Source organism: Piliocolobus tephrosceles, chromosome 8 (genome assembly GCF_002776525.5).
Source record: "Piliocolobus tephrosceles isolate RC106 chromosome 8, ASM277652v3, whole genome shotgun sequence".
Taxonomy (NCBI): Eukaryota; Metazoa; Chordata; class Mammalia; order Primates; family Cercopithecidae; genus Piliocolobus; species Piliocolobus tephrosceles.
The window spans coordinates 33025074-33043170 of NC_045441.1; the positions used below are offsets into that span (position 1 = coordinate 33025074).

General features: G+C 45.2%; 1 protein-coding gene and 1 non-coding gene across 2 annotated transcripts in view; both read right to left on the bottom strand.

The window, feature by feature from the left end:
• Positions 1-4050: 4050 nt before the first annotated feature.
• LOC111552320 lies at positions 4051-4157 on the bottom strand. The gene has a single exon (XR_002734602.1). It is a non-coding gene; the product is annotated as a U6 spliceosomal RNA (small nuclear RNA).
• Positions 4158-13311: 9154 nt separating this feature from the next.
• NPC1L1 (NPC1 like intracellular cholesterol transporter 1) overlaps positions 13312-18097 on the bottom strand; it is a 28254-nt gene continuing 23468 nt past the window's right edge. Inside the window, exons 15-19 of the mRNA XM_023226505.1 lie at positions 17933-18083; positions 17429-17660; positions 16809-16922; positions 16548-16710; positions 13312-14389 (exon numbers count right to left, since the gene is read on the bottom strand). Of these exons, the coding sequence (XP_023082273.1) occupies positions 14205-14389; positions 16548-16710; positions 16809-16922; positions 17429-17660; positions 17933-18083 (845 nt within the window). The 3' untranslated portion in view covers positions 13312-14204. The remainder of the gene's footprint in view (positions 14390-16547; positions 16711-16808; positions 16923-17428; positions 17661-17932; positions 18084-18097) is intronic.

An 18097-nucleotide genomic window follows, 5' to 3' on the forward strand; every position in this document is an offset into this window, starting at 1 on the left:
CTACTCAGAAAAGCTCTTTTGGGGTCAAAAGGAAAAGGCACTCTAACCCTCCACATCAGAGACTGGACTGTGGAGATGGCGGACCAGAAGAAAAACAAGGGGCTGGAGCACCTTGTGAAGGCAAAGAAATACCTGAAAACTTTTTTTTAATGGAAGCCAGATTATGACAGTGCTGCTTCTGAATATGGAAAATATATTTAAAATAACAATAACATTAAATGTAAATAAACCTTTCAATTAGAAGAGATTGTCTGACTGACTAAAAAAGCAAGACCCAACTGTATGCTGCTTAAATGAAACTCACTTTAAATGTAAAGTGAAATACATTAAAACTAGGCTGGGCACAGTGGTTCCAGTGGTGGAACCACCCTCTCACCTTGGCCTCCCAAAGTACCAGGATTACAGGTATGAGCCACTGTGCCCAGCCTGTTGTGTTTATTATCAGAAAAATAATTTTTTTTTGAGACGGAGTCTCACTCTGTCGCCCAGGCTGGAGTGCAGTGGTGCAATCTCAGCTCGCTGCAACCTCCACCTCCTGGGTTCATGCCATTCTCCTGCCTCAGCTTCCCTGCATGGGAGGGACCTCTGAAGGGCTTTGTGGTCATTGCCTATTGCTTACATAGCTCATGCCTACCAAAAGTGGAAGGAAAGGGAAAGAAAAAAGTGTACAACAAAGAAAACCCAGGAGCTGAGATGGCAGGAGAAGGAAGTGATTGCCCCAGGTGTAATTGCTTGCATAGTAAGTGTAGAAGAAAAGGAATCTTGGGAAATAGGTGGTGAATCATCTTGAATGGGTAAGACTCCAAGGGGTGTATGGATGGGCTTCAGTGGATACAAGAATCCCCTGAAGCAGAGGTGTCCAAGAGGGAGAAGGGATTCTTAGTTTCTGTCTCTGGTTGGACCAGTAAAGCCCCTTCTTCACGTATAATCCCAGCACTTTGGGAGGCCAAGGTGAGAGGATTATTCGAGGCCAGGAGTCCAAAACCAGTCTGGGCAAAATAGCAAGACCCTGTCTTCAAGAAAAAAAAAAAAAAAAAAAACTAAGTGGCAAAAGGTATACTATATTTAAACCAATAAAAATACTATAAAAAATGTTAACTATAAGTGACAGAATGTATATTTTGAAAGGCTAAAAAGACTGTATACATACACACAGAGTGGTTATCTCTGGGTTACAGATATAAGTAATTTTTGTTTTTTGTTTTCTTAACTGTGCTTTTCTTTGTCTTACAAGTATTCTATCGTAAGTTTATGGGGATTTGAGGAGTGTTTGTTTGTTTTTAAATAGAGATGATGTCTCACAATGTTGCCCAGGCTGGTCTCGAACTCCTGGACTCAAGCGACCCTCTCACCTTGGCCTCCCAAAGTACCAGGATTACAGGTATGAGCCACTGTGCCCAGCCTGTTGTGTTTATTATCAGAAAAATAATTTTTTTTTGAGACGGAGTCTCACTCTGTCGCCCAGGCTGGAGTGCAGTGGTGCAATCTCAGCTCGCTGCAACCTCCACCTCCTGGGTTCATGCCATTCTCCTGCCTCAGCTTCCCGAGTAGCTAGGACTACAGGGCACCCACCACCATGCCCGGCTCATTTTTTTGTATTTTTAGTAGATACGGGGTTTCACCATGTTAGCCAAGATGGTCTCCATCTCCTGACCTTGTGATCCACCTGCCTCGGCCTCCCAATGTGCTAGGATTACAGGCGTGAGCCACCATGCCTGGCCTGAAAAATAAATGGTTTTAAAACAAAAGAATAGTTGCTGAGAATACACTAAGCTGTCACTGCTATGTAATAATTACTCTTCAGAGTAATGACAGCAAAAGAGCCCTCTGTTTATTTCAGTCATTTATTTAATGGATATTTATTATGTGCCTGTGTGCCAGGTGCTAGGTGCTGGAAACACAATGGTAAGCAAAAAGATAAAGTCATTGCCTCCTATAGCTTACAGTTTAGAGGAGGAATCAGACATGGGGGAACCGTGTAACCCCACCAGTGAATTTTTATCTTCAAACTGTGAGGGGAACTAGGAGGGAGTAGGATATGGTATAGCAGGAGCACATAACAGGGACCTGACCAAGATGGGTAACAGGGCAGTATCCCAGAAGTCACTTCTGATCTGAGATCCAAAGGAAGAGGGATGGGAGGGAGCAAACCAGGACCATCTAAATCCTTCTTGGAGATTTTTCTGGCTGTAATTGACAAGAGAGAACTCTCTTCTCTGGGATGAAAGAAGCCTTATCATCTGCTACATGGAGGAAGCCCATTTTTTACTTGAGAGAAGGAAATCAACCCATAAAGAGAAGTAAAAAACTGGGCTTTCTAAAAGACATTTTTAGAGTAGTTACAGGTTCACAGCAAAACTGAGAGGAAGGTACAGAGATATCCCATATACTCACTCCTGCCTCCGCACATGCATAGCCTCTCTCATTCTCAGCATTCCCCATCAGAATGTACAAAATAGTACATTTGTTACAACTAGTGGTACATTTGCTACAATATCACCCAGAATCCTTAGTTTACATTAGGGCTTACTCTGGTGTTGTACATTCTGGGTTTGGACAGATGTACAATGATATGCCTCCATGATTATAATATCATATAGAGTAGTTTCCCTGCCCTAAAAGTCTTGTGCTCTGCCAATTGAACTCCCCTAATCCCAAACCCTAGCAACTACTGATCATTTTATTATCTTTATAGCTTTGTCTTTTACAGAATGTCATATCATTGGAATCAGACAGATGTAGACTTTTTAGATTAGCTTTTTTCACTTAGTAGTATACGTTTGAAGTTCCTCCGTGTCTTTTCTTTGTCTTTCTTTCTGTCTCTCTATCTTTCTTTCCTTTTTTTTTTTTTTTCCCAAGATGGAGTTTCACTCTTGTTGCCCAGGCTGGAGTGCAATAGCATGATCTTGGCTCACTGCAACCTCTGCCTCCTGGGTTCAAGCAACTCTCCTGCCTCAGTCATCCAAGTAGCTGGGAATATAGGCACCTGCCACCACACCCAGTGAATTTTTGTATTTTTAGTAGAGACAGGATTTCACCATATTGGCCAGGCTCTTCTCAAACTCCTGACCTTGTGATTTGCCCACCTCGGCCTCCTAAAGTGCTAGGATTACAGACGTGAGCCACCACGCCTAGCCCCTCCATGTCTTTTCATAGTTTAATAGCTCATTTCTTTGTAATGCTGAATAATATTCCATTGTGTGGATTAACCCATTCACCTCTGAAGGACATCTTGGTTACTTCCAAGTTTTTTTTGTTGTTGTTGTTGTTGTTGTTGTTTTGAGACGGAGTCTCGCTTTGTCGCCCAGGCTGGAGTGCAGTGGCCGGACCTCAGCTCACTGCAAGCTCCGCCTCCCGGGTTTACGCCATTCTCCTGCCTCAGCCTCCCGAGTAGCTGGGACTACAGGCGCCCGCCACTTCGCCCGGCTAGTTTTTTGTATTTTTTAGTGGAGACGGGGTTTCACCGTGTTGGCCAGGATGGTCTCTATCTCCTGACCTCGTGATCCGCCCGTCTCGGCCTCACAAAGTGCTGGGATTACAGGCTTGAGCCACCACGCCCGGCCCCAAGTTTTGACAATTATGAATTAAGCTGCCATAAACATCCATGTGTTGGTTTTTGTGTAGACATAAGTTTTCAACTCCATTGGGTACATACCAAGAAATGTGATTGCTGGATCATGTGGTAAGATATATTTAGTTTTAGAAGAAACTGCAGAACTGTCTTCCGAAGTGGCTGTACCATTTTGCATTCCTATCAGGAATGAAGGAGAGTTGCTGCTTCTCCACATCCCTCCCAGCATTTGGTGGTGTCAGTGTTCCAGATTTTGGATGTTCTAATAGATGTGTAGTAGTATCTCATTATTGTTTTAATGATCATTTCCCTGATGATATATGACATGTAGCATCTTTTCATATGCTTGTTTGCCATCTGTACATCTTCCTTGGTAAGGCTAAGTTTTTAACTGAGTTACTTGTTTTCTTATTTTTGTATTGGAGAGTCCATTTAGATTTTAAATAAAAGTTCTTTATTGGATAGATCTTTTTCTTTTTTATAATCTGAAGCACTTCACAAATGTGCATGTCATCCTTGTGCACAGACCATGGTAATCGTCTCTGTACCACTGTAATTTTAGCATATGTGCTGCTGAAGCCAGCACAGATGTGTCTTCTTCTCCCAGGCAGTGGCTTGTCTTCTCATCTTTTTAAAATTTTATTTATTTATATATTTTTTGAGACAGAGTCTCGCTCTGTCACCCAAGCTGGAGTACAGTGGTGCAATTTCGGCTCACTGCAACCTCCACCTCCTGGTTGCAAATGATTCTTGTGCATCAGCCTCTCAAGTAGCTGGGATTACAGGTATGCACCACTGCACCCAGCTAATTTTTCTATTTTTAGTAGAGGCACATTTTCACCATGTTAACCAGGCTGGTCTCAAACTCCTGGCCTCAAGTGATCCACCCGCCTGTGCCTTCCAAAGTGCTAGGATTAAAGGCATGAGCCACCGCACCTGGCCATTGTCTTCTCCTTGTTGACATTGTCTTTTGCAGAGCAGAAGTTTTAAATTTCAATGAAATACACTCATCGTTCTATTACTGCTTAAAAAATTTGTTAATTATAGTTTATCAATTATTTCTTTCATGAATTATGCCTTTGGTGTTGTATCAAAAGGTCGCTACACCCAAGGTCATCTAGGTTTTACCCTGTGTTATCTTTTAGGAGTTTTATAGTTTTGAATTTTACATTGAAGTCTATGATCCATTTTCAGTTAATTTTGTGAAGGGTGCAAAGTCTGTGTCTAGATTTATGTTTTTGCACATGGATGTCCAGTTGTACCTGTATCATTTGTTGAAAAGACTACCTTTTGGCTAGGTGTGGTGGCTCACACCTGTAATCCCAGCACTTTGGGAAGCCAAGGCAGGCAGATCGCCTGAGGTCAGGAGTTTGAGACCAGCCTAGCCAACATGGTGAAACCCCATCTCTACTAAAAATACAAAAATTAGCCAGGCATATTTGCGGGCCTGTAGTCCCAGCTATGCTGAGGCATGAGAATCACTTGAACCCAGAAGGCAAAGGTTCCAGTGAACTGAGATCGTGCCACTACACTCCAGCCTGGGTGAGAGAGTGAGACTCTGTCTCAAAAAAAAAAAAAAAAAAAAAAGTCTACCTTTGCTTCACTATATTTATTTGGGTCTATTTCTAGACTCTGTATTCTGTTACAGTGATCTATTTATCTGTTCTTTCACCAGTTCTTTCACTGTCTTCATTACTATAGCTTTATAGTAAGTCTACAAGTCAGATAGTGTTAGTCCTCTGACTTTATTTTCCTTCAATATTGTGTTGGGTATTCTGGGTCTTTTGACTCACCATGTAAGCTTAATTGGCAGTGAGATAACTACTCCAGATGCCTGAGACTCCAGGTCTCACTCTCAGCTGATGTCTCTGGTCTTAGGTACATTTAGTTACCCAGAATGATGACTGACTTCTTCCTTACTGCATAGGCAACCTTGGTTATCTGAGATGATGATTGTCTTCCTCAGGAGAGCGGTATGACCTTTGAACCCCATTTATAACTCACTTAAAAAATGGTTATGGACAGCCTGGACAACATGGTGAAACCCCATCTCCACTAAAAATACAAAACAATCAGCTGGGTGTGGTGTCGTACGCCTATAGTCCCACCAGCTACTCAGGAGGCTGAGGTGGGAGAATAGCTTAACCCTGGGCGGCAGAGGTTGCAGTGAGCCAAGATTCCACCACTGCACTCCAGCCTAGGTGACAGAGAGACTCTGAAGAAAAAGGAAGGAAGGGAGGGAGGAAGGGAGGGAGGAGGGAGGTAGGTAAAAGGGTAATAGGGTTTGGCTATGTCCCTACCCAAATCTCATCTTGAATTTCAGTTCCCATAATCCCCATGTATTGTGGGAGGGACCAGTTGGAGATCATTGAATCATGACAGTGGGTTCCGCCATCCTGTTCTCCTGATAATGACTTAGTTCTCATGAGATCTGCTGGTTTTATAAGGGGCTTCCCCTTTCACTGGGCACTGATTCTTCTCTCCCCTGGTGCTATATGAAGTAGGGCATGTTTGCTTCCCCTTCTGCCATGATTGTAAGTTTCCTGAGGCCTCCCCAGCCTTGTTGAACTATGAGTCAATTAAAACTCTTTCCTTTATAAATTACCCAGTCTTGGGTATGTCTTTATTAGCAGCATGAAAACAGACTAATACAATGGGTATAGAAAGGTTTCAAAGAAGCAAAACCTTAGTAAGAATATTTGTGTGATGGGGGAAATTTTTGTATATTTCGTGTTTTATATGCTTGTAACATTTAAAAGTATTTGGTCTATTAGTGTAAGAATTGTGTAACTCCAATTTAAAATGGTATTTCATATAAGCTTAAGATTTTAAATTGAAATGTTGCTAAATGTATGTGCAGTGTTACAACATCTATAAGAACTTTATATTAATGATATTCCATAAATTTAATTTATTAGGTTTAAAAGAGTTAAGTATATGGGAAGATTTTGTGTCTTATGTACAGAGTATTTAGAAAGAAAATGGAGAATATTACCTTTATAAATGCAGTTAAAATATGTTCAATTAATTACATTTGTAAACAGGCTAAACATTTTCCAAAGGTTACCTTTAAAGTAGGGATTAAATAGAAAAACAGAGGCTTGTACTATTGACTGAAATTAAGGCTGTTGAGGCAGAACTAATTTGATCAAGGTTTATTTGAAGCCAAATGTGAGAATCCACTTAGGAAACACACTAACAATGTTAGGAATGTTCCAGTCTGTTACAAGGTAGAAGGCTTTTATAGGAAAGTTTAGGATAAGGGAGGGGATGACTCATACAGGAGTTGTTTCCTCTTTCATTGGAGGGTAAAATACAGAGGTTACAATTATTGGATACCTATTGCAACATACAGGCTAAAATGTCTACATGCAAGATAATCAGTAAAGCTTGATGATTCAGAAATAAATCAGCGTTCTTCCCAGTGTCAGAGGGTTACACGTTAATCAGTACATCAACAATTTGCGGAACTCATGATAAGATTCTTACCTTAGGGACAAGATGTCACCATGGATCACAAGGCCTTTCCAAGGTAGATATATTAGTCCGTTTTCACACTGCTGATGAAGACATACCCTAGACTGGGCAATTTACAAGAGAAAGAGGTTTAATTGGAGTTACAGTTCCATGTGGCTGGGGAAGCCTCACAATCATGGTGGAAGGCAAGGAAGAGCAAGTCACATCCTACATGGATGGCAGCAGGCAAAGAGAGAGAGCTTGTGCAAGGGAACTCCTCTTTTTAAAACCATCAGATCTTGTGAGACTTATTTGATATCATGAGAACAGCACAGGAAAGACCTGCCCCCATGATTCAATTATCTCCAACCGGGTCCATCCCACAACAGGTGGGAATTCAAGATGAGATTTGGGTGGGGACACAGCCAAACCATGTAAGTAGGTTAATTTGGAAGCCTGTTTATTTTTAAAGTAAACTGTGAAATGTGACCGATAGTTCATCAGTATACGGAACTTAAAACTGAAGGAAGAACAAGGCTTTTTAAAACTTCTAACTTTAGTACATCAGGTATCAGGATTGGGGGTGGGGTATTGTTATCCTTGAGGTACCTCTGGCTGCATCTCTTCTCATCACAGTTAGGTATCTGGAACTCAAGAACTGAACGGGGTTTTAGGCAGAAGTGAAGTGGAAACACTTAGTAAGCACATACTATGTCACAAGTACTAGATGCTTTCACATATAATATCTCATTTCGTCCTTTAAAAAAAACTATGGGGAGTCAGGGAAAATTTTCCTAATTTTTTTTTTTTTTTTTTTTTTTTTTGAGACAGGGTCTCACTCTGGGACCCAGGCTAGAGTATAATGGCACAATCACAGCTCACTGCAGTCTGCAGCCTCCACTTCCGGGATCAAGAGATCTACCTCACCCTCCCAAGTAGCTGGGACAACAGGTGAGTGCCACCATACCCAGCTAATTTTTTTTTAACGCAGAGATTGTGGTCTCTCTGTGTTTCCCAGGCTGGTTTCAAACTCCTGGGCTCAAGCAGTCTTCCCACCTTGGCCTCCCAAAGTTCTGGGATTGCTGGAGTGAGCCACTGTGCTCAGCCACTAATTTTTTTTTCTCAGATGGGGTCTTGCTGTGTTGCCCAGACTGACCTGTGATTCTTAGGCTCAAGAGATGCTCCCATCTCAGCCTCTCAAGTAGCTAGGACTACAGCATCACTGTGCCCAGCTAAACTGTCCCTGTTTTTACAGATAAAGAAACCAAACCCAGGCCGGGTGTGGTGGCTCACACCTGTAATCCCAGCAATTTGGGAGGCTGAAGCAGGCATATCACCTGAGGTCAGGAGTTCAAGACCAGCCTGGTCAACATGGCAAAACCCTGTCTCTATTAAAAATACAAAAATTAGCCAGGCATGGTGGCAGGTGCCTGTAGTTGCAGCTACTCAAGAGGCTGAGGCAGGAGAATCACTTGAACCTGGGAGGCAGAGGTTGCAGTGAGCCAAGATCACACCAGTGCACTCCAGCCTGGGCAACAGAGTGAGACTCTGTCAAAAAAAAAAAAAAGAAAAGAAAAGAAAAGAAACTAAAGCCAAGATAAGTCAAATATATTGCCCAAAGGGGCCCAGCAGAGGAGTGACAAAACCAGCTTGGAAACTCTGCCTCACTGTGAGGAGTGAGATTATCTGCCCTCCCATTTCCTCTGAATTGCCATCTCTAGATGGCTCTGAACCTTTCCTCCACCCTCCATCTCCCACATCCAGCCCCTCTGCTCATGGAGAAAGGCACATCAGAGCTCAGTTCTGACATCTTAGCCCCATACTGGGCCTATGTAGCTCCTATTCTGTGTGGAATGCCCTCCTCTCCTCCCTCAGATCCAAAGTGGAATCCCTCCCTACACCACCTGGATTCTGACACCCCACATGTGCTTCCTGGCCCCACCTTACCCCATGGCCTGTAGGCCAAACTGTGAGGGAAGGGAAGAGGAAGAACTCCCACTGTTCTTTTACTCAGCCTTGTTCTGGTGACTTAACAAAGTTGAGGAACTTGTATTGGCCATTTGCTTGTTTCAGTAGCCAGCCTAGCTTTTCTTTCGGTTGTCTGTCTGTTTCTTACTGAGTTGTAGGAGTTTGTTTATACATTCTAAGCACAAGCCCTTTATCAGATATGTGCGTATTTCAGATATATGCAAATATATTTTCCTCTCTATGGTTTGAATTTTATCTCTCCTAAGGATGTGTTTTGTTGAACAGGTTTTTTTTTTTAAATTTCAATACAGTTCAATTTATCAATCTTTTTCTCTATACGTAAGGCTTTTGTTTCTTAAGAAAAGTTTCTCCTATTTCAGTCTTGGGGATACTCTCTTATGTTATCTTTTAGAATTCTATCATTTTATCTTTCACATTTAGATCAACAATCTATCAGAAACTGATTTTTGTGTATCTTGGGGAAGAGGATCATGATTCATTTCTTTCTGTATGGACACCCAACTAGGTCAGCATCATGCATTGAAAAACTTCCTTTACCCAATGCTGTGCATGCCTCCTCCATCATAAATCATGTGTCCTTGTGGATATCATCTGTTTCTGGACTTTGTATTCTTTCCATTATTCTATTTGTCCTTCCTTGTGCCAAAATCTCACTATCTTTATTTCTGTATATTTATAATATCTTGAGTTCTGGTAGTGTAAGTTCTCTGACTTTGTTTTTCTTCAAGATTGCCTTGGTGAATTTTCGTCTTTTGTGGTTCTATATGAATTTTTGAATCAGCTTATCAGTTTCCATAAAAAATTTTCTGGGGTTATGATTGAAATTATGGTGAAACTAGTAATTAATTTGAAGAGAATTGACATCTCTGTAGTATAGAGTCCTCAGTTCATGGTATATTCCTCCATTTCTTTTGACAGTTAATTTCTCTGAATATTAGACAAATTACAAATTTGTTATTTTTCATAGTTTTCTTGACTATCTTTTGTTAGAGTAATTCCAATAGTTTATATATAGATTCTTTTGGATCTTTTTTTTGTTTGTTTGTTTGTTTTTTTTTTTTGAGACGGAGCCTCGCTCTGTCACCCAGGCTGGAGTGCTGTGGCCAGATCTCAGCTCACTGCAAGCTCTGCCTCCCGGGTTCACGCCATTCTCCTGCCTCAGCCTCCCGAGTAGCTGGGACTACAGGCGCCGCCACCTCGCCCAGCTAGTTTTTTGTATTTTTTAGTAGAAACGGGGTTTCACCATGTTAGCCAGGATGGTCTCGATCTCCTGACCTCGTGATCCGCCCGTCTCGGCCTCCCAAAGTGCTGGGATTACAGGGTTGAGCCACCGCGCCTGGCCTGGATCTTTTTTTAAAAAGTTTTTGTGGAGGTGGGGTCTTGCTATGTCTTGAACTCCTGGCCTCAAGTGATCCTCCTGCCTTGGCCTCAGAAATTGCTGGGATTACAGGCATGAGCCACTGCACCCAGCCTGAACCTTTTTTATACACATTTATGTCATCTGTGAATGATGTCAATTTCTTATTTCTAATCTTTATAACCTTAATTTTTTTTTTTTTTTTTTGAGACAGAGTCTCACTCTGTTGCCCAGGCTGGAGTCCAGTGGTGCAATCTCGGCTCACTGCAAGCTCCGCCTCCTGAGTTCACGCCATTCTCCTGCCTCAGCCTCCCAAGTAGCTGGGACTACAGGTGCCCACCACCACGCCCAGCTAATTTTTGACCACCCTGTTAGCGAGGATGGTCTTGATCTCCTGACCTCGTGATCTGCCCACCTCGGCCTCTCAAAGTGCTGGGATTACAGGCGTGAGCCACTGCGCCCAGCCTATGACCTTAATTTATTTTTCTTGCCTTATTACAATGGCTAAGACCTCCAGTACAATGTTGGGTAAAGGTGGTCAACTTTGTCTCATTCACAGTCTCAGGGGAAAGGGTTTCAATGCTTGACTATTAAGTATAAAATTTGTTCAACTGTATGTTATTTTATATGTGTGTGTGTATATATATATACATTATATACACACACAATGTTATACAGTTGAAAAAATACTACAGATAGGACTGAGCATGGTGACTCATACCTGTAATTCCAGCTACTTGGGAGGCTGAGGAAGGAGGATCCCTTGAGGCCAAGTGTTCGAGACCAGCCTGGGCAACAAAGTGAGAGCCCCATCTCTTAAACAAACAGACAAAAATAAATACTAGAGATAAAGAGGGATATTTTTATAGTCATTTCAAACTATAAAAATCTCAATTTATCAAGAAGGTTAAAACACTCTAAACTTGTATGCATCATACACACACACACAGACACATACACACACACACACGGCTAAGATTTATTTTAGCTAGAATTTCTGTTATTTCTAATGGGAGGGTTAGCCACATAACCCAGACCCCTCCCCACTCCTGCCTTTCTTTGTATATTCTTTTTTTTTTTTTTTTTTTTTTTGAGACAGAAGCTCACTCTTTCACTCAGGCTGGAGTACAGTGGTGCCATCTTAACTGACCTCAGCCTCAAACTCTTGTGCTCAAGCAGTCCTCCCACCTCAGCCTCCCAAGTAGCTAGCCTGGCTAACTTATAAACTTTTTGTAGAGACAGTATCTTGCTATGTTCCTAGGCTGGTCTTGAACTCCTGGCCTCAAGCAATTCTCCTGCCTCAGCCTCCCAAAGTTCTGGGATTACAGGCATGAGCCACCATACCTGGACTCTCTTTGTGTATTCTTTTTTTTTTTTAAACATAAACTCAAGATTTTATTGTCTTCATAATAAAACAAAAGATGATACTTGGAACTGGGTCACTTGGCCCTTTCTCTTCTTACCTTCTCCCAGTTCAAAATGCTTGTATCTCTTAATAGCCAGCATTCTCTTAGATCTGCAGTTGGGCTCCACGCACTCAAGCCTTCACACAATCTTCTTTGTAGTTTTAGCCTTTTTCTGGAAAATTGGCTGAGTCTCCCCACTGTAGCCCCTCTGCTTCCTGTCATAACATGGCTTTCCCTAGGCATACAGGGAAATGTGTCCTGTGTCACTCTGTGGGGCTGGTGCTTCCCACACTTCTTACCGAAAGTCCAGTGAGTTTTAGGAATGTTCGCCATGTTTGCAGGAGCGCTACTGGCACTCTTTGTGTTTTCTTGATTTTATTTGCTGTTAAATACGTTGCAACTACGTTTCTGAGCTCATATGTGTCTTTCAACTGTAATTTTTTTGTTTGTGTGTTTACAGATGTTTTCCACTATTATATGGTCATACCTTATTGTTTACCTTTATGGCTTCTGGACTTTGTGCTTAGGAAACTTTTCCCACCCCCAGATTATAACATACTCTTCTGTGTTTCCTTCTGATAGTTGTATAGTTTCATTTTTGTATTTAGTTATTTAATCTGTCTGTACTTTTTATCTTGTGTATTGTGTGAGGTATAGATATAACTTTATTTTGATCCAAATAATTTGCTCACTACTCTCATGCCATTTACTGAAGGGTCTACCCTTTCCTCTGATTTGAAATGTCTGCTGTCAAAAGCTATTTTGTTCCTCAGATCTATCTGTTTATTCTGCACCTGTGTAGTTTTTAACAGGGTGACTTGTGCGATTTCTCCTCAGCCTCTATTCCCTGGTAGCCGTCCCTTCACCAGACCTCCTGTCCATCATGGCCAGCCAGCAACCCTCCCAAAGGTGGGCTATTGATGCTGGCACATGGGGCTCTTATGAGGACCCGAGAGTAGATAGTAGGCTCCAGAAACGCCCGTTCCTTTCCACCCCTTTTTGCTTGTCTTCCCTTTACATGCCAACAGTCCCTCTGAGCCTCAAGGCAACAGCAGCCCCTCAGCCAAACAAGGGCTGGACCCAGCGGGGAGCAGAAAGACTCGAGGGGATCTGGAATGTTCCTTGACATTTCTACCCACTGCCCTGGCCTGGGGCCCTCCTGGGAGCTGGTCATTTGGACGGTGGGTTCTTCCCTCCCTGAATGCACCGTGGTTCTCCTCTAGCTCCTCCAGGTGTTGCCTACCTCACAGGCTGTTCCAGAAAAGGAGGGGCTGCACATCCTACTCCTGACTGACTCTCAGGCTCTGCGCCCTCCCAGTTTGAAGGGAAATTACTCCCACTCCTCAAAGGCCCTTGTAAAGCATGAGCACACGATGGCCTGACTACTTTCTTGAAAAGAGGGAGGAGAAATAGAACAAAACACACGAGTATCTCCACAAATCACTCTCCCACACATATATTATTTGTGTCATTCACAAAAATTATCTTAAGCCAAGAGGCAGCCAGGGTAGGACATGTGACATAAAACACCATTTCTGCCAACAAATGTTTATTAAACACCCATGTGCACAGTACCGAGCCAGGATCTTCATCTTAACTGCAGTTCATGCTTCTGGAGAGCTGTCCAAGAACTCGGGTTGGGCTGGTTTGAGGCCTCGGCTCCAAGGCCTGAGGTGAAGGTGGGAGGACCAGCCCAGCCCCAAGAGCTCCCAGCCTTCAGAATACTGAATGGCCTTGACTGGCAGCAACAGCCTTAATAAGAGTCGGAGCTGGAGACCAAACCCAACACCATTTTCCAGGAGGGGCTAATCCATGACCAAGGTGCTTATGGGAACACCCTTCCTGGGCCCTTCTCTTGCCAGAAAGGGCCGTAGATGGCAGACCTGCAGGTGTGCTCTGGAGGGAGTGGCTGCTGACCGGCCTCCCACAGCGTTGACTCTTGGCCTGAGCCTTTGCCTCTCCCTGGCCTCCTGTGATATCACAACCCAGGGCAGTGGTCACTGTCTGCGTTCTCAGGGACACTACTACGTGTTAAAGACTTACTGACACAGAATTAAGACTTTTGACAGAGGAACTGAGAAGGGAAAAGTTGGATGAGAAGTGGGCTCCTAGGAAAGTGAGTGAGTGTGGGACAAACATGGAGTGTGTCTGTTCCTGCCAACTTCCAGACCCAGGCCCAGAAGGAGGAGGCACTGCCCAAGGCCTAGGTGACTTGGAAACTGGGGACCCACTGTGAGAGCACAGGAGCCATCAGTGGTGCTGCCTGGATGCCTCAAGAGCAGGCCATCCTCCAGTGACAGGCAGTCTCATGGGAACGGCCTCCCCTAGGATTTGAGAAGGGCGTGTGTCAAGGGACAGTCACAGGGAAGACCCTCATAACCCTTCGGTTCAGGGCCATAGAGCCTAGGCAGGGCCTCTGGCCGTATCAGAACTGCCGCCCATTGACGTCACCAGCACCTTTGATAGAACCTTCAAAGCTATGGTTGACGTAGATGTTGTCAGCTGTGGAGACTCGGGAGGGGTGATTTGGGCAGGAGGCCACTATGGCTGCCGCCGCTGCCTCCTCAGCCCACTTCTGCTCCAGTGCCAGAGCCGGGTTGATGTCAGGCCCTGCAGAGAGACAGAGAACCACAGTCAGAGAGGTGGGCAGGGGACACAGGTGAGAAGCTATTCCTGGTTCTGTACAACAAACCCAAGGCAGGAAGGGTCCCAGGGGGGCTCTGTGCCATGTGCCTTCTGGGGTCACTACATTTGCAGCCCAAGCTTCAGGGATGTCCTGGTCCCCCCATCCCCCAAGCATGTTGGGAGCCTCCAAGGAAAAGCCACCACCTGCAGCTCCAAGGCCCTGGATACCCCTCGTCCAAGCACACCCCACAACTGCTCCTCCTTGCCCCTCTCTTATGTCTCACCCACCACCCCCAGCACACACACTCTACTCCTTCCAAGAGGGTCAGGGAGTCCCCACAAGAGACATGTTTAGGAACCATGGAGCTGCGTGGGCTCCAACCCCTGCTACCTTTGACCAAGTCTGTAACCTGGGGCAGGTGTCTCAGTTCCCTCATCTGTAAAAAGGGAAGGATAATGATACCTACCTCGGGGGGGTAGTTAAGAGAATTACAGACACATATGTTGATGTACAAACACACCCCTCTATAAATGTCCTCTAGTAATATTATTATTACTATCTGGTGGGGGGTAAAATTGAACTCCTCCCAGCTTGCCCACCCTGAGAGCCAGAAACACCTTCATCCTGGGAGGCTCAATTTGAGCCTCCATGCGCCTCAGCCTCCCAAAGTGCTAGGATTACAGGCATGAGCCACCACTCCTGGCCAGCATTTCAAAAAATTACTGAGACTGGGTGCGGTGGCCCACGCCTGTAATCTCCGCACTTTGGGAGGCCTGCACTTTGGGAAGCCAAGGCAGAGGGATCACCTGAGGTCAGGGGTTCGAGACCAGCCTGACCAACATGGTGAAACCTTGTCTCTAATAAAAATACAAAAATTGGCCAGGCATGGTGGTGTGCACTGATATCCTAGCTACTCAGGAGGCTAAGACAGGAGAATTGCTTGAACCCAGAAAGCAGAGGTTGCAGTGAGCTGGGATCGCACCACCACACTCCAGCCTGGGCAACAGAGCGAGGCTCTTGTCTTAAAAAAAAAAAAAAAAATTAAAGGTAGGGCTGAGGCACAGTGGTTCACGCCTGTAATCCCAGCACTTTGGGAGGCCTTGGCGGTCAAATCACCTGAGGTCAGGAGTTCGAGACCAGCCTGGCCAACATGATGAAACCCCATCTCTACTAAAAATAAAAAATGAATTAAAAAAATTAGCCAGGTGTAGTGGCATGTGCCTATAATCCCAGCTGCTTGGGAGGCTAAAGCAGGAGAATGGCTTGAACTTGTGAGGCAGGGGTTGCAAGAAGCTGAGATCACACCACTGCACTCCAGCCTGGGCGACAGAGTGAGACTCCATCTCAATCAATTAAAATAAAATAAATAATAAATTTAAGTTAAAATAAAAGCCAAGCACAGTGGCTCACACCTGTAATCCTAACACTGTGGAAGGCCAAGGTAGCACTATGGAAGACCAAGGTGGATCACTTGAGCTCAGGAGTTTGAGACCAGCCTGGGCAACACAGGGAGGCCCCACCTCCACAAAAAATAAAAAATTGGCTGGTATGGTGATGTACACCTGGGGTCCCAGCTACTCAGGAGGCTGAGGTGGGAGGATCACTTGAGCCTGGGAAGTCAAGGCTGCAGTGAGCTGTGATCATGCTACTGCACTCCAGCCTGGGTGTCAGAGCAAGACCCTGTCTCCAAAAACAATTAATAATAATAATAATAATAAAATGGAACCAGAAATATCAGAATGCTTCACATGTATAAGAGAAGTATTAATATTATTTAGTGAAGCATCTGTTTTAGGCAGGCATGTCTGTGTGTGCTTGTGCATGTCACCTCTAGGTGTAAAACATTTCTTGCTGAAAGGCATGCTTAAAAGTCCAACAGCAGTGCAGTGAAGATCCACAGTGTACAGGGCCACAGAAACATTGTTTGAGACATACATTGCTGACAAAAAAAAGATGTTCACAGCACATTAAATGAACAACAGAAGCTTCAAAGCCTAGAAGTGCCACATGGTCATGGTCCTGGCTTCTGACGTCTGCCCATGGCTTGTGTGCACTTCCTGAGCTTCCGTGGTAAGCATGCACTGTTACTGTTGTCGTCACGATAATCATGACAGCCTGGTAGGAACAGGCCTGGGCACTCACCCACATAGCTGAGGATGACAGGCAGGAAGACCAAGCCATGCAGCAGACCCAGCAGAGTAATCAGGAGGTTGAGGCGGAAGAAGAAGATCTGAATGAGCTGGGCCTTGGCAAGGCCCAGGACCAAGATGCCAGGGAGGTTGGTCATGGCCACACCTGCAAACACCTGGGGGGTCACAACCAGGTGTCAGGCAGGGCACAGGGCATCAAGCAGGGCACAGGGTGTCGAGTGGGGCACAGGGTGGCCCACTCCTCCCCACTCACCGCACTTCCCATAGAGATGGTGGCCTCTTTGGCCCTCTCCAGCCGGGTGGGCTTGGTGCTGATGGCAAAGGAGCGGGTAATGTGGGACACGAACTCCACAGACATGCCCACCGCCTATGGGCAGAGAGGGGGCATAAGCCAAGAAAGGCAGAGGTGGGGAAGGAACTGGGGATGGGGAGATGAGGCCTCCACCAGGACCAGCGCAGGGCAGGCATTAGATTCTAGACAGAGTATTTGGCCAGGTGCAGTGGCTCATGCCTATAATCCCAACACTGGGAGGCTGAGGTGAGAAGATCACTTGAGCCCAGGAGTTTGGGACCATCCTGGGCAACAAAGTGAAACCCTGTCTCTACAACAAAAATTAAAATATTAGCTGGACGCAGTGGCACATGCCTATAGTCCCAGCTACTTGGGAGGCTGAGGTCAGAGGATCGCTTGAGCCCGAGTTCTAGGCTACAGTGAGCTGTGATCATGTCACTGCACAAGCCTGAGCAACAGAGCAAGACCTTGCCTCTAAAAAGAAAGAAAGAAAGAAAAAAAAAGGAACTGGGAGTATTCTATGAGGCTGGATCCCCAACCACCCCTCCAGGGCCCCCTGGTGCCTGTGTCTGCTGGGTTACCGAGACCAGGTTGATGAGGGACACAGCATTGTAACTGATGCCCCACAGGGCCATGAAGCCGACGGTGTCCACGAGGATCATGATAATAGAGAGCAGGTTGAGGAGGCCGGAGCGCAGGTCCAGGCCCAGCAGGAGGCAGCAGACAGCGAAGGTGGGCACCAGGCAGAGGCTGAGCATGAAGAGCCCCTCAGGGAGAACGGTCAGGTACTGCTCATAAAACACATTGGTGACCCTGCCAGAGTACAGAGCATGGTCACAAGCTCAGGCCTCTGGGGTCCTCAAGGTGGGTGGGACACCCCACTTCAGAAGGAGAATGCTGAGGGTCAGGCAGGCTTATATTGGGGTACAAACCAGCATAAGAAATAGGCCCAAGTCTGCAGCCAAAGCCTCCTGACCTAAAACTGATGCTCATCTCATGCAACTCCTTGCAAGCCCTCTGCCCTAACCTCCAATCTCCAGCAACCATCCCCCACCTCCCTCCAGCCCAGCCACTCAGGTCCTCACGTGTAGGGGAAGACCTCAAAAGCTGGGTCTGTCCCAGGCACCTTCCGCAGGTCAGCAGTGATGTTGGCTGCCAGCTCCCGAGCTGCCCGCAGAGCTTCTGTGTAATCCTGTGAGTTTTTCAGGGGCTTGTGATAGGCCATGAACCTGGAGGCTGGACAGCCATGG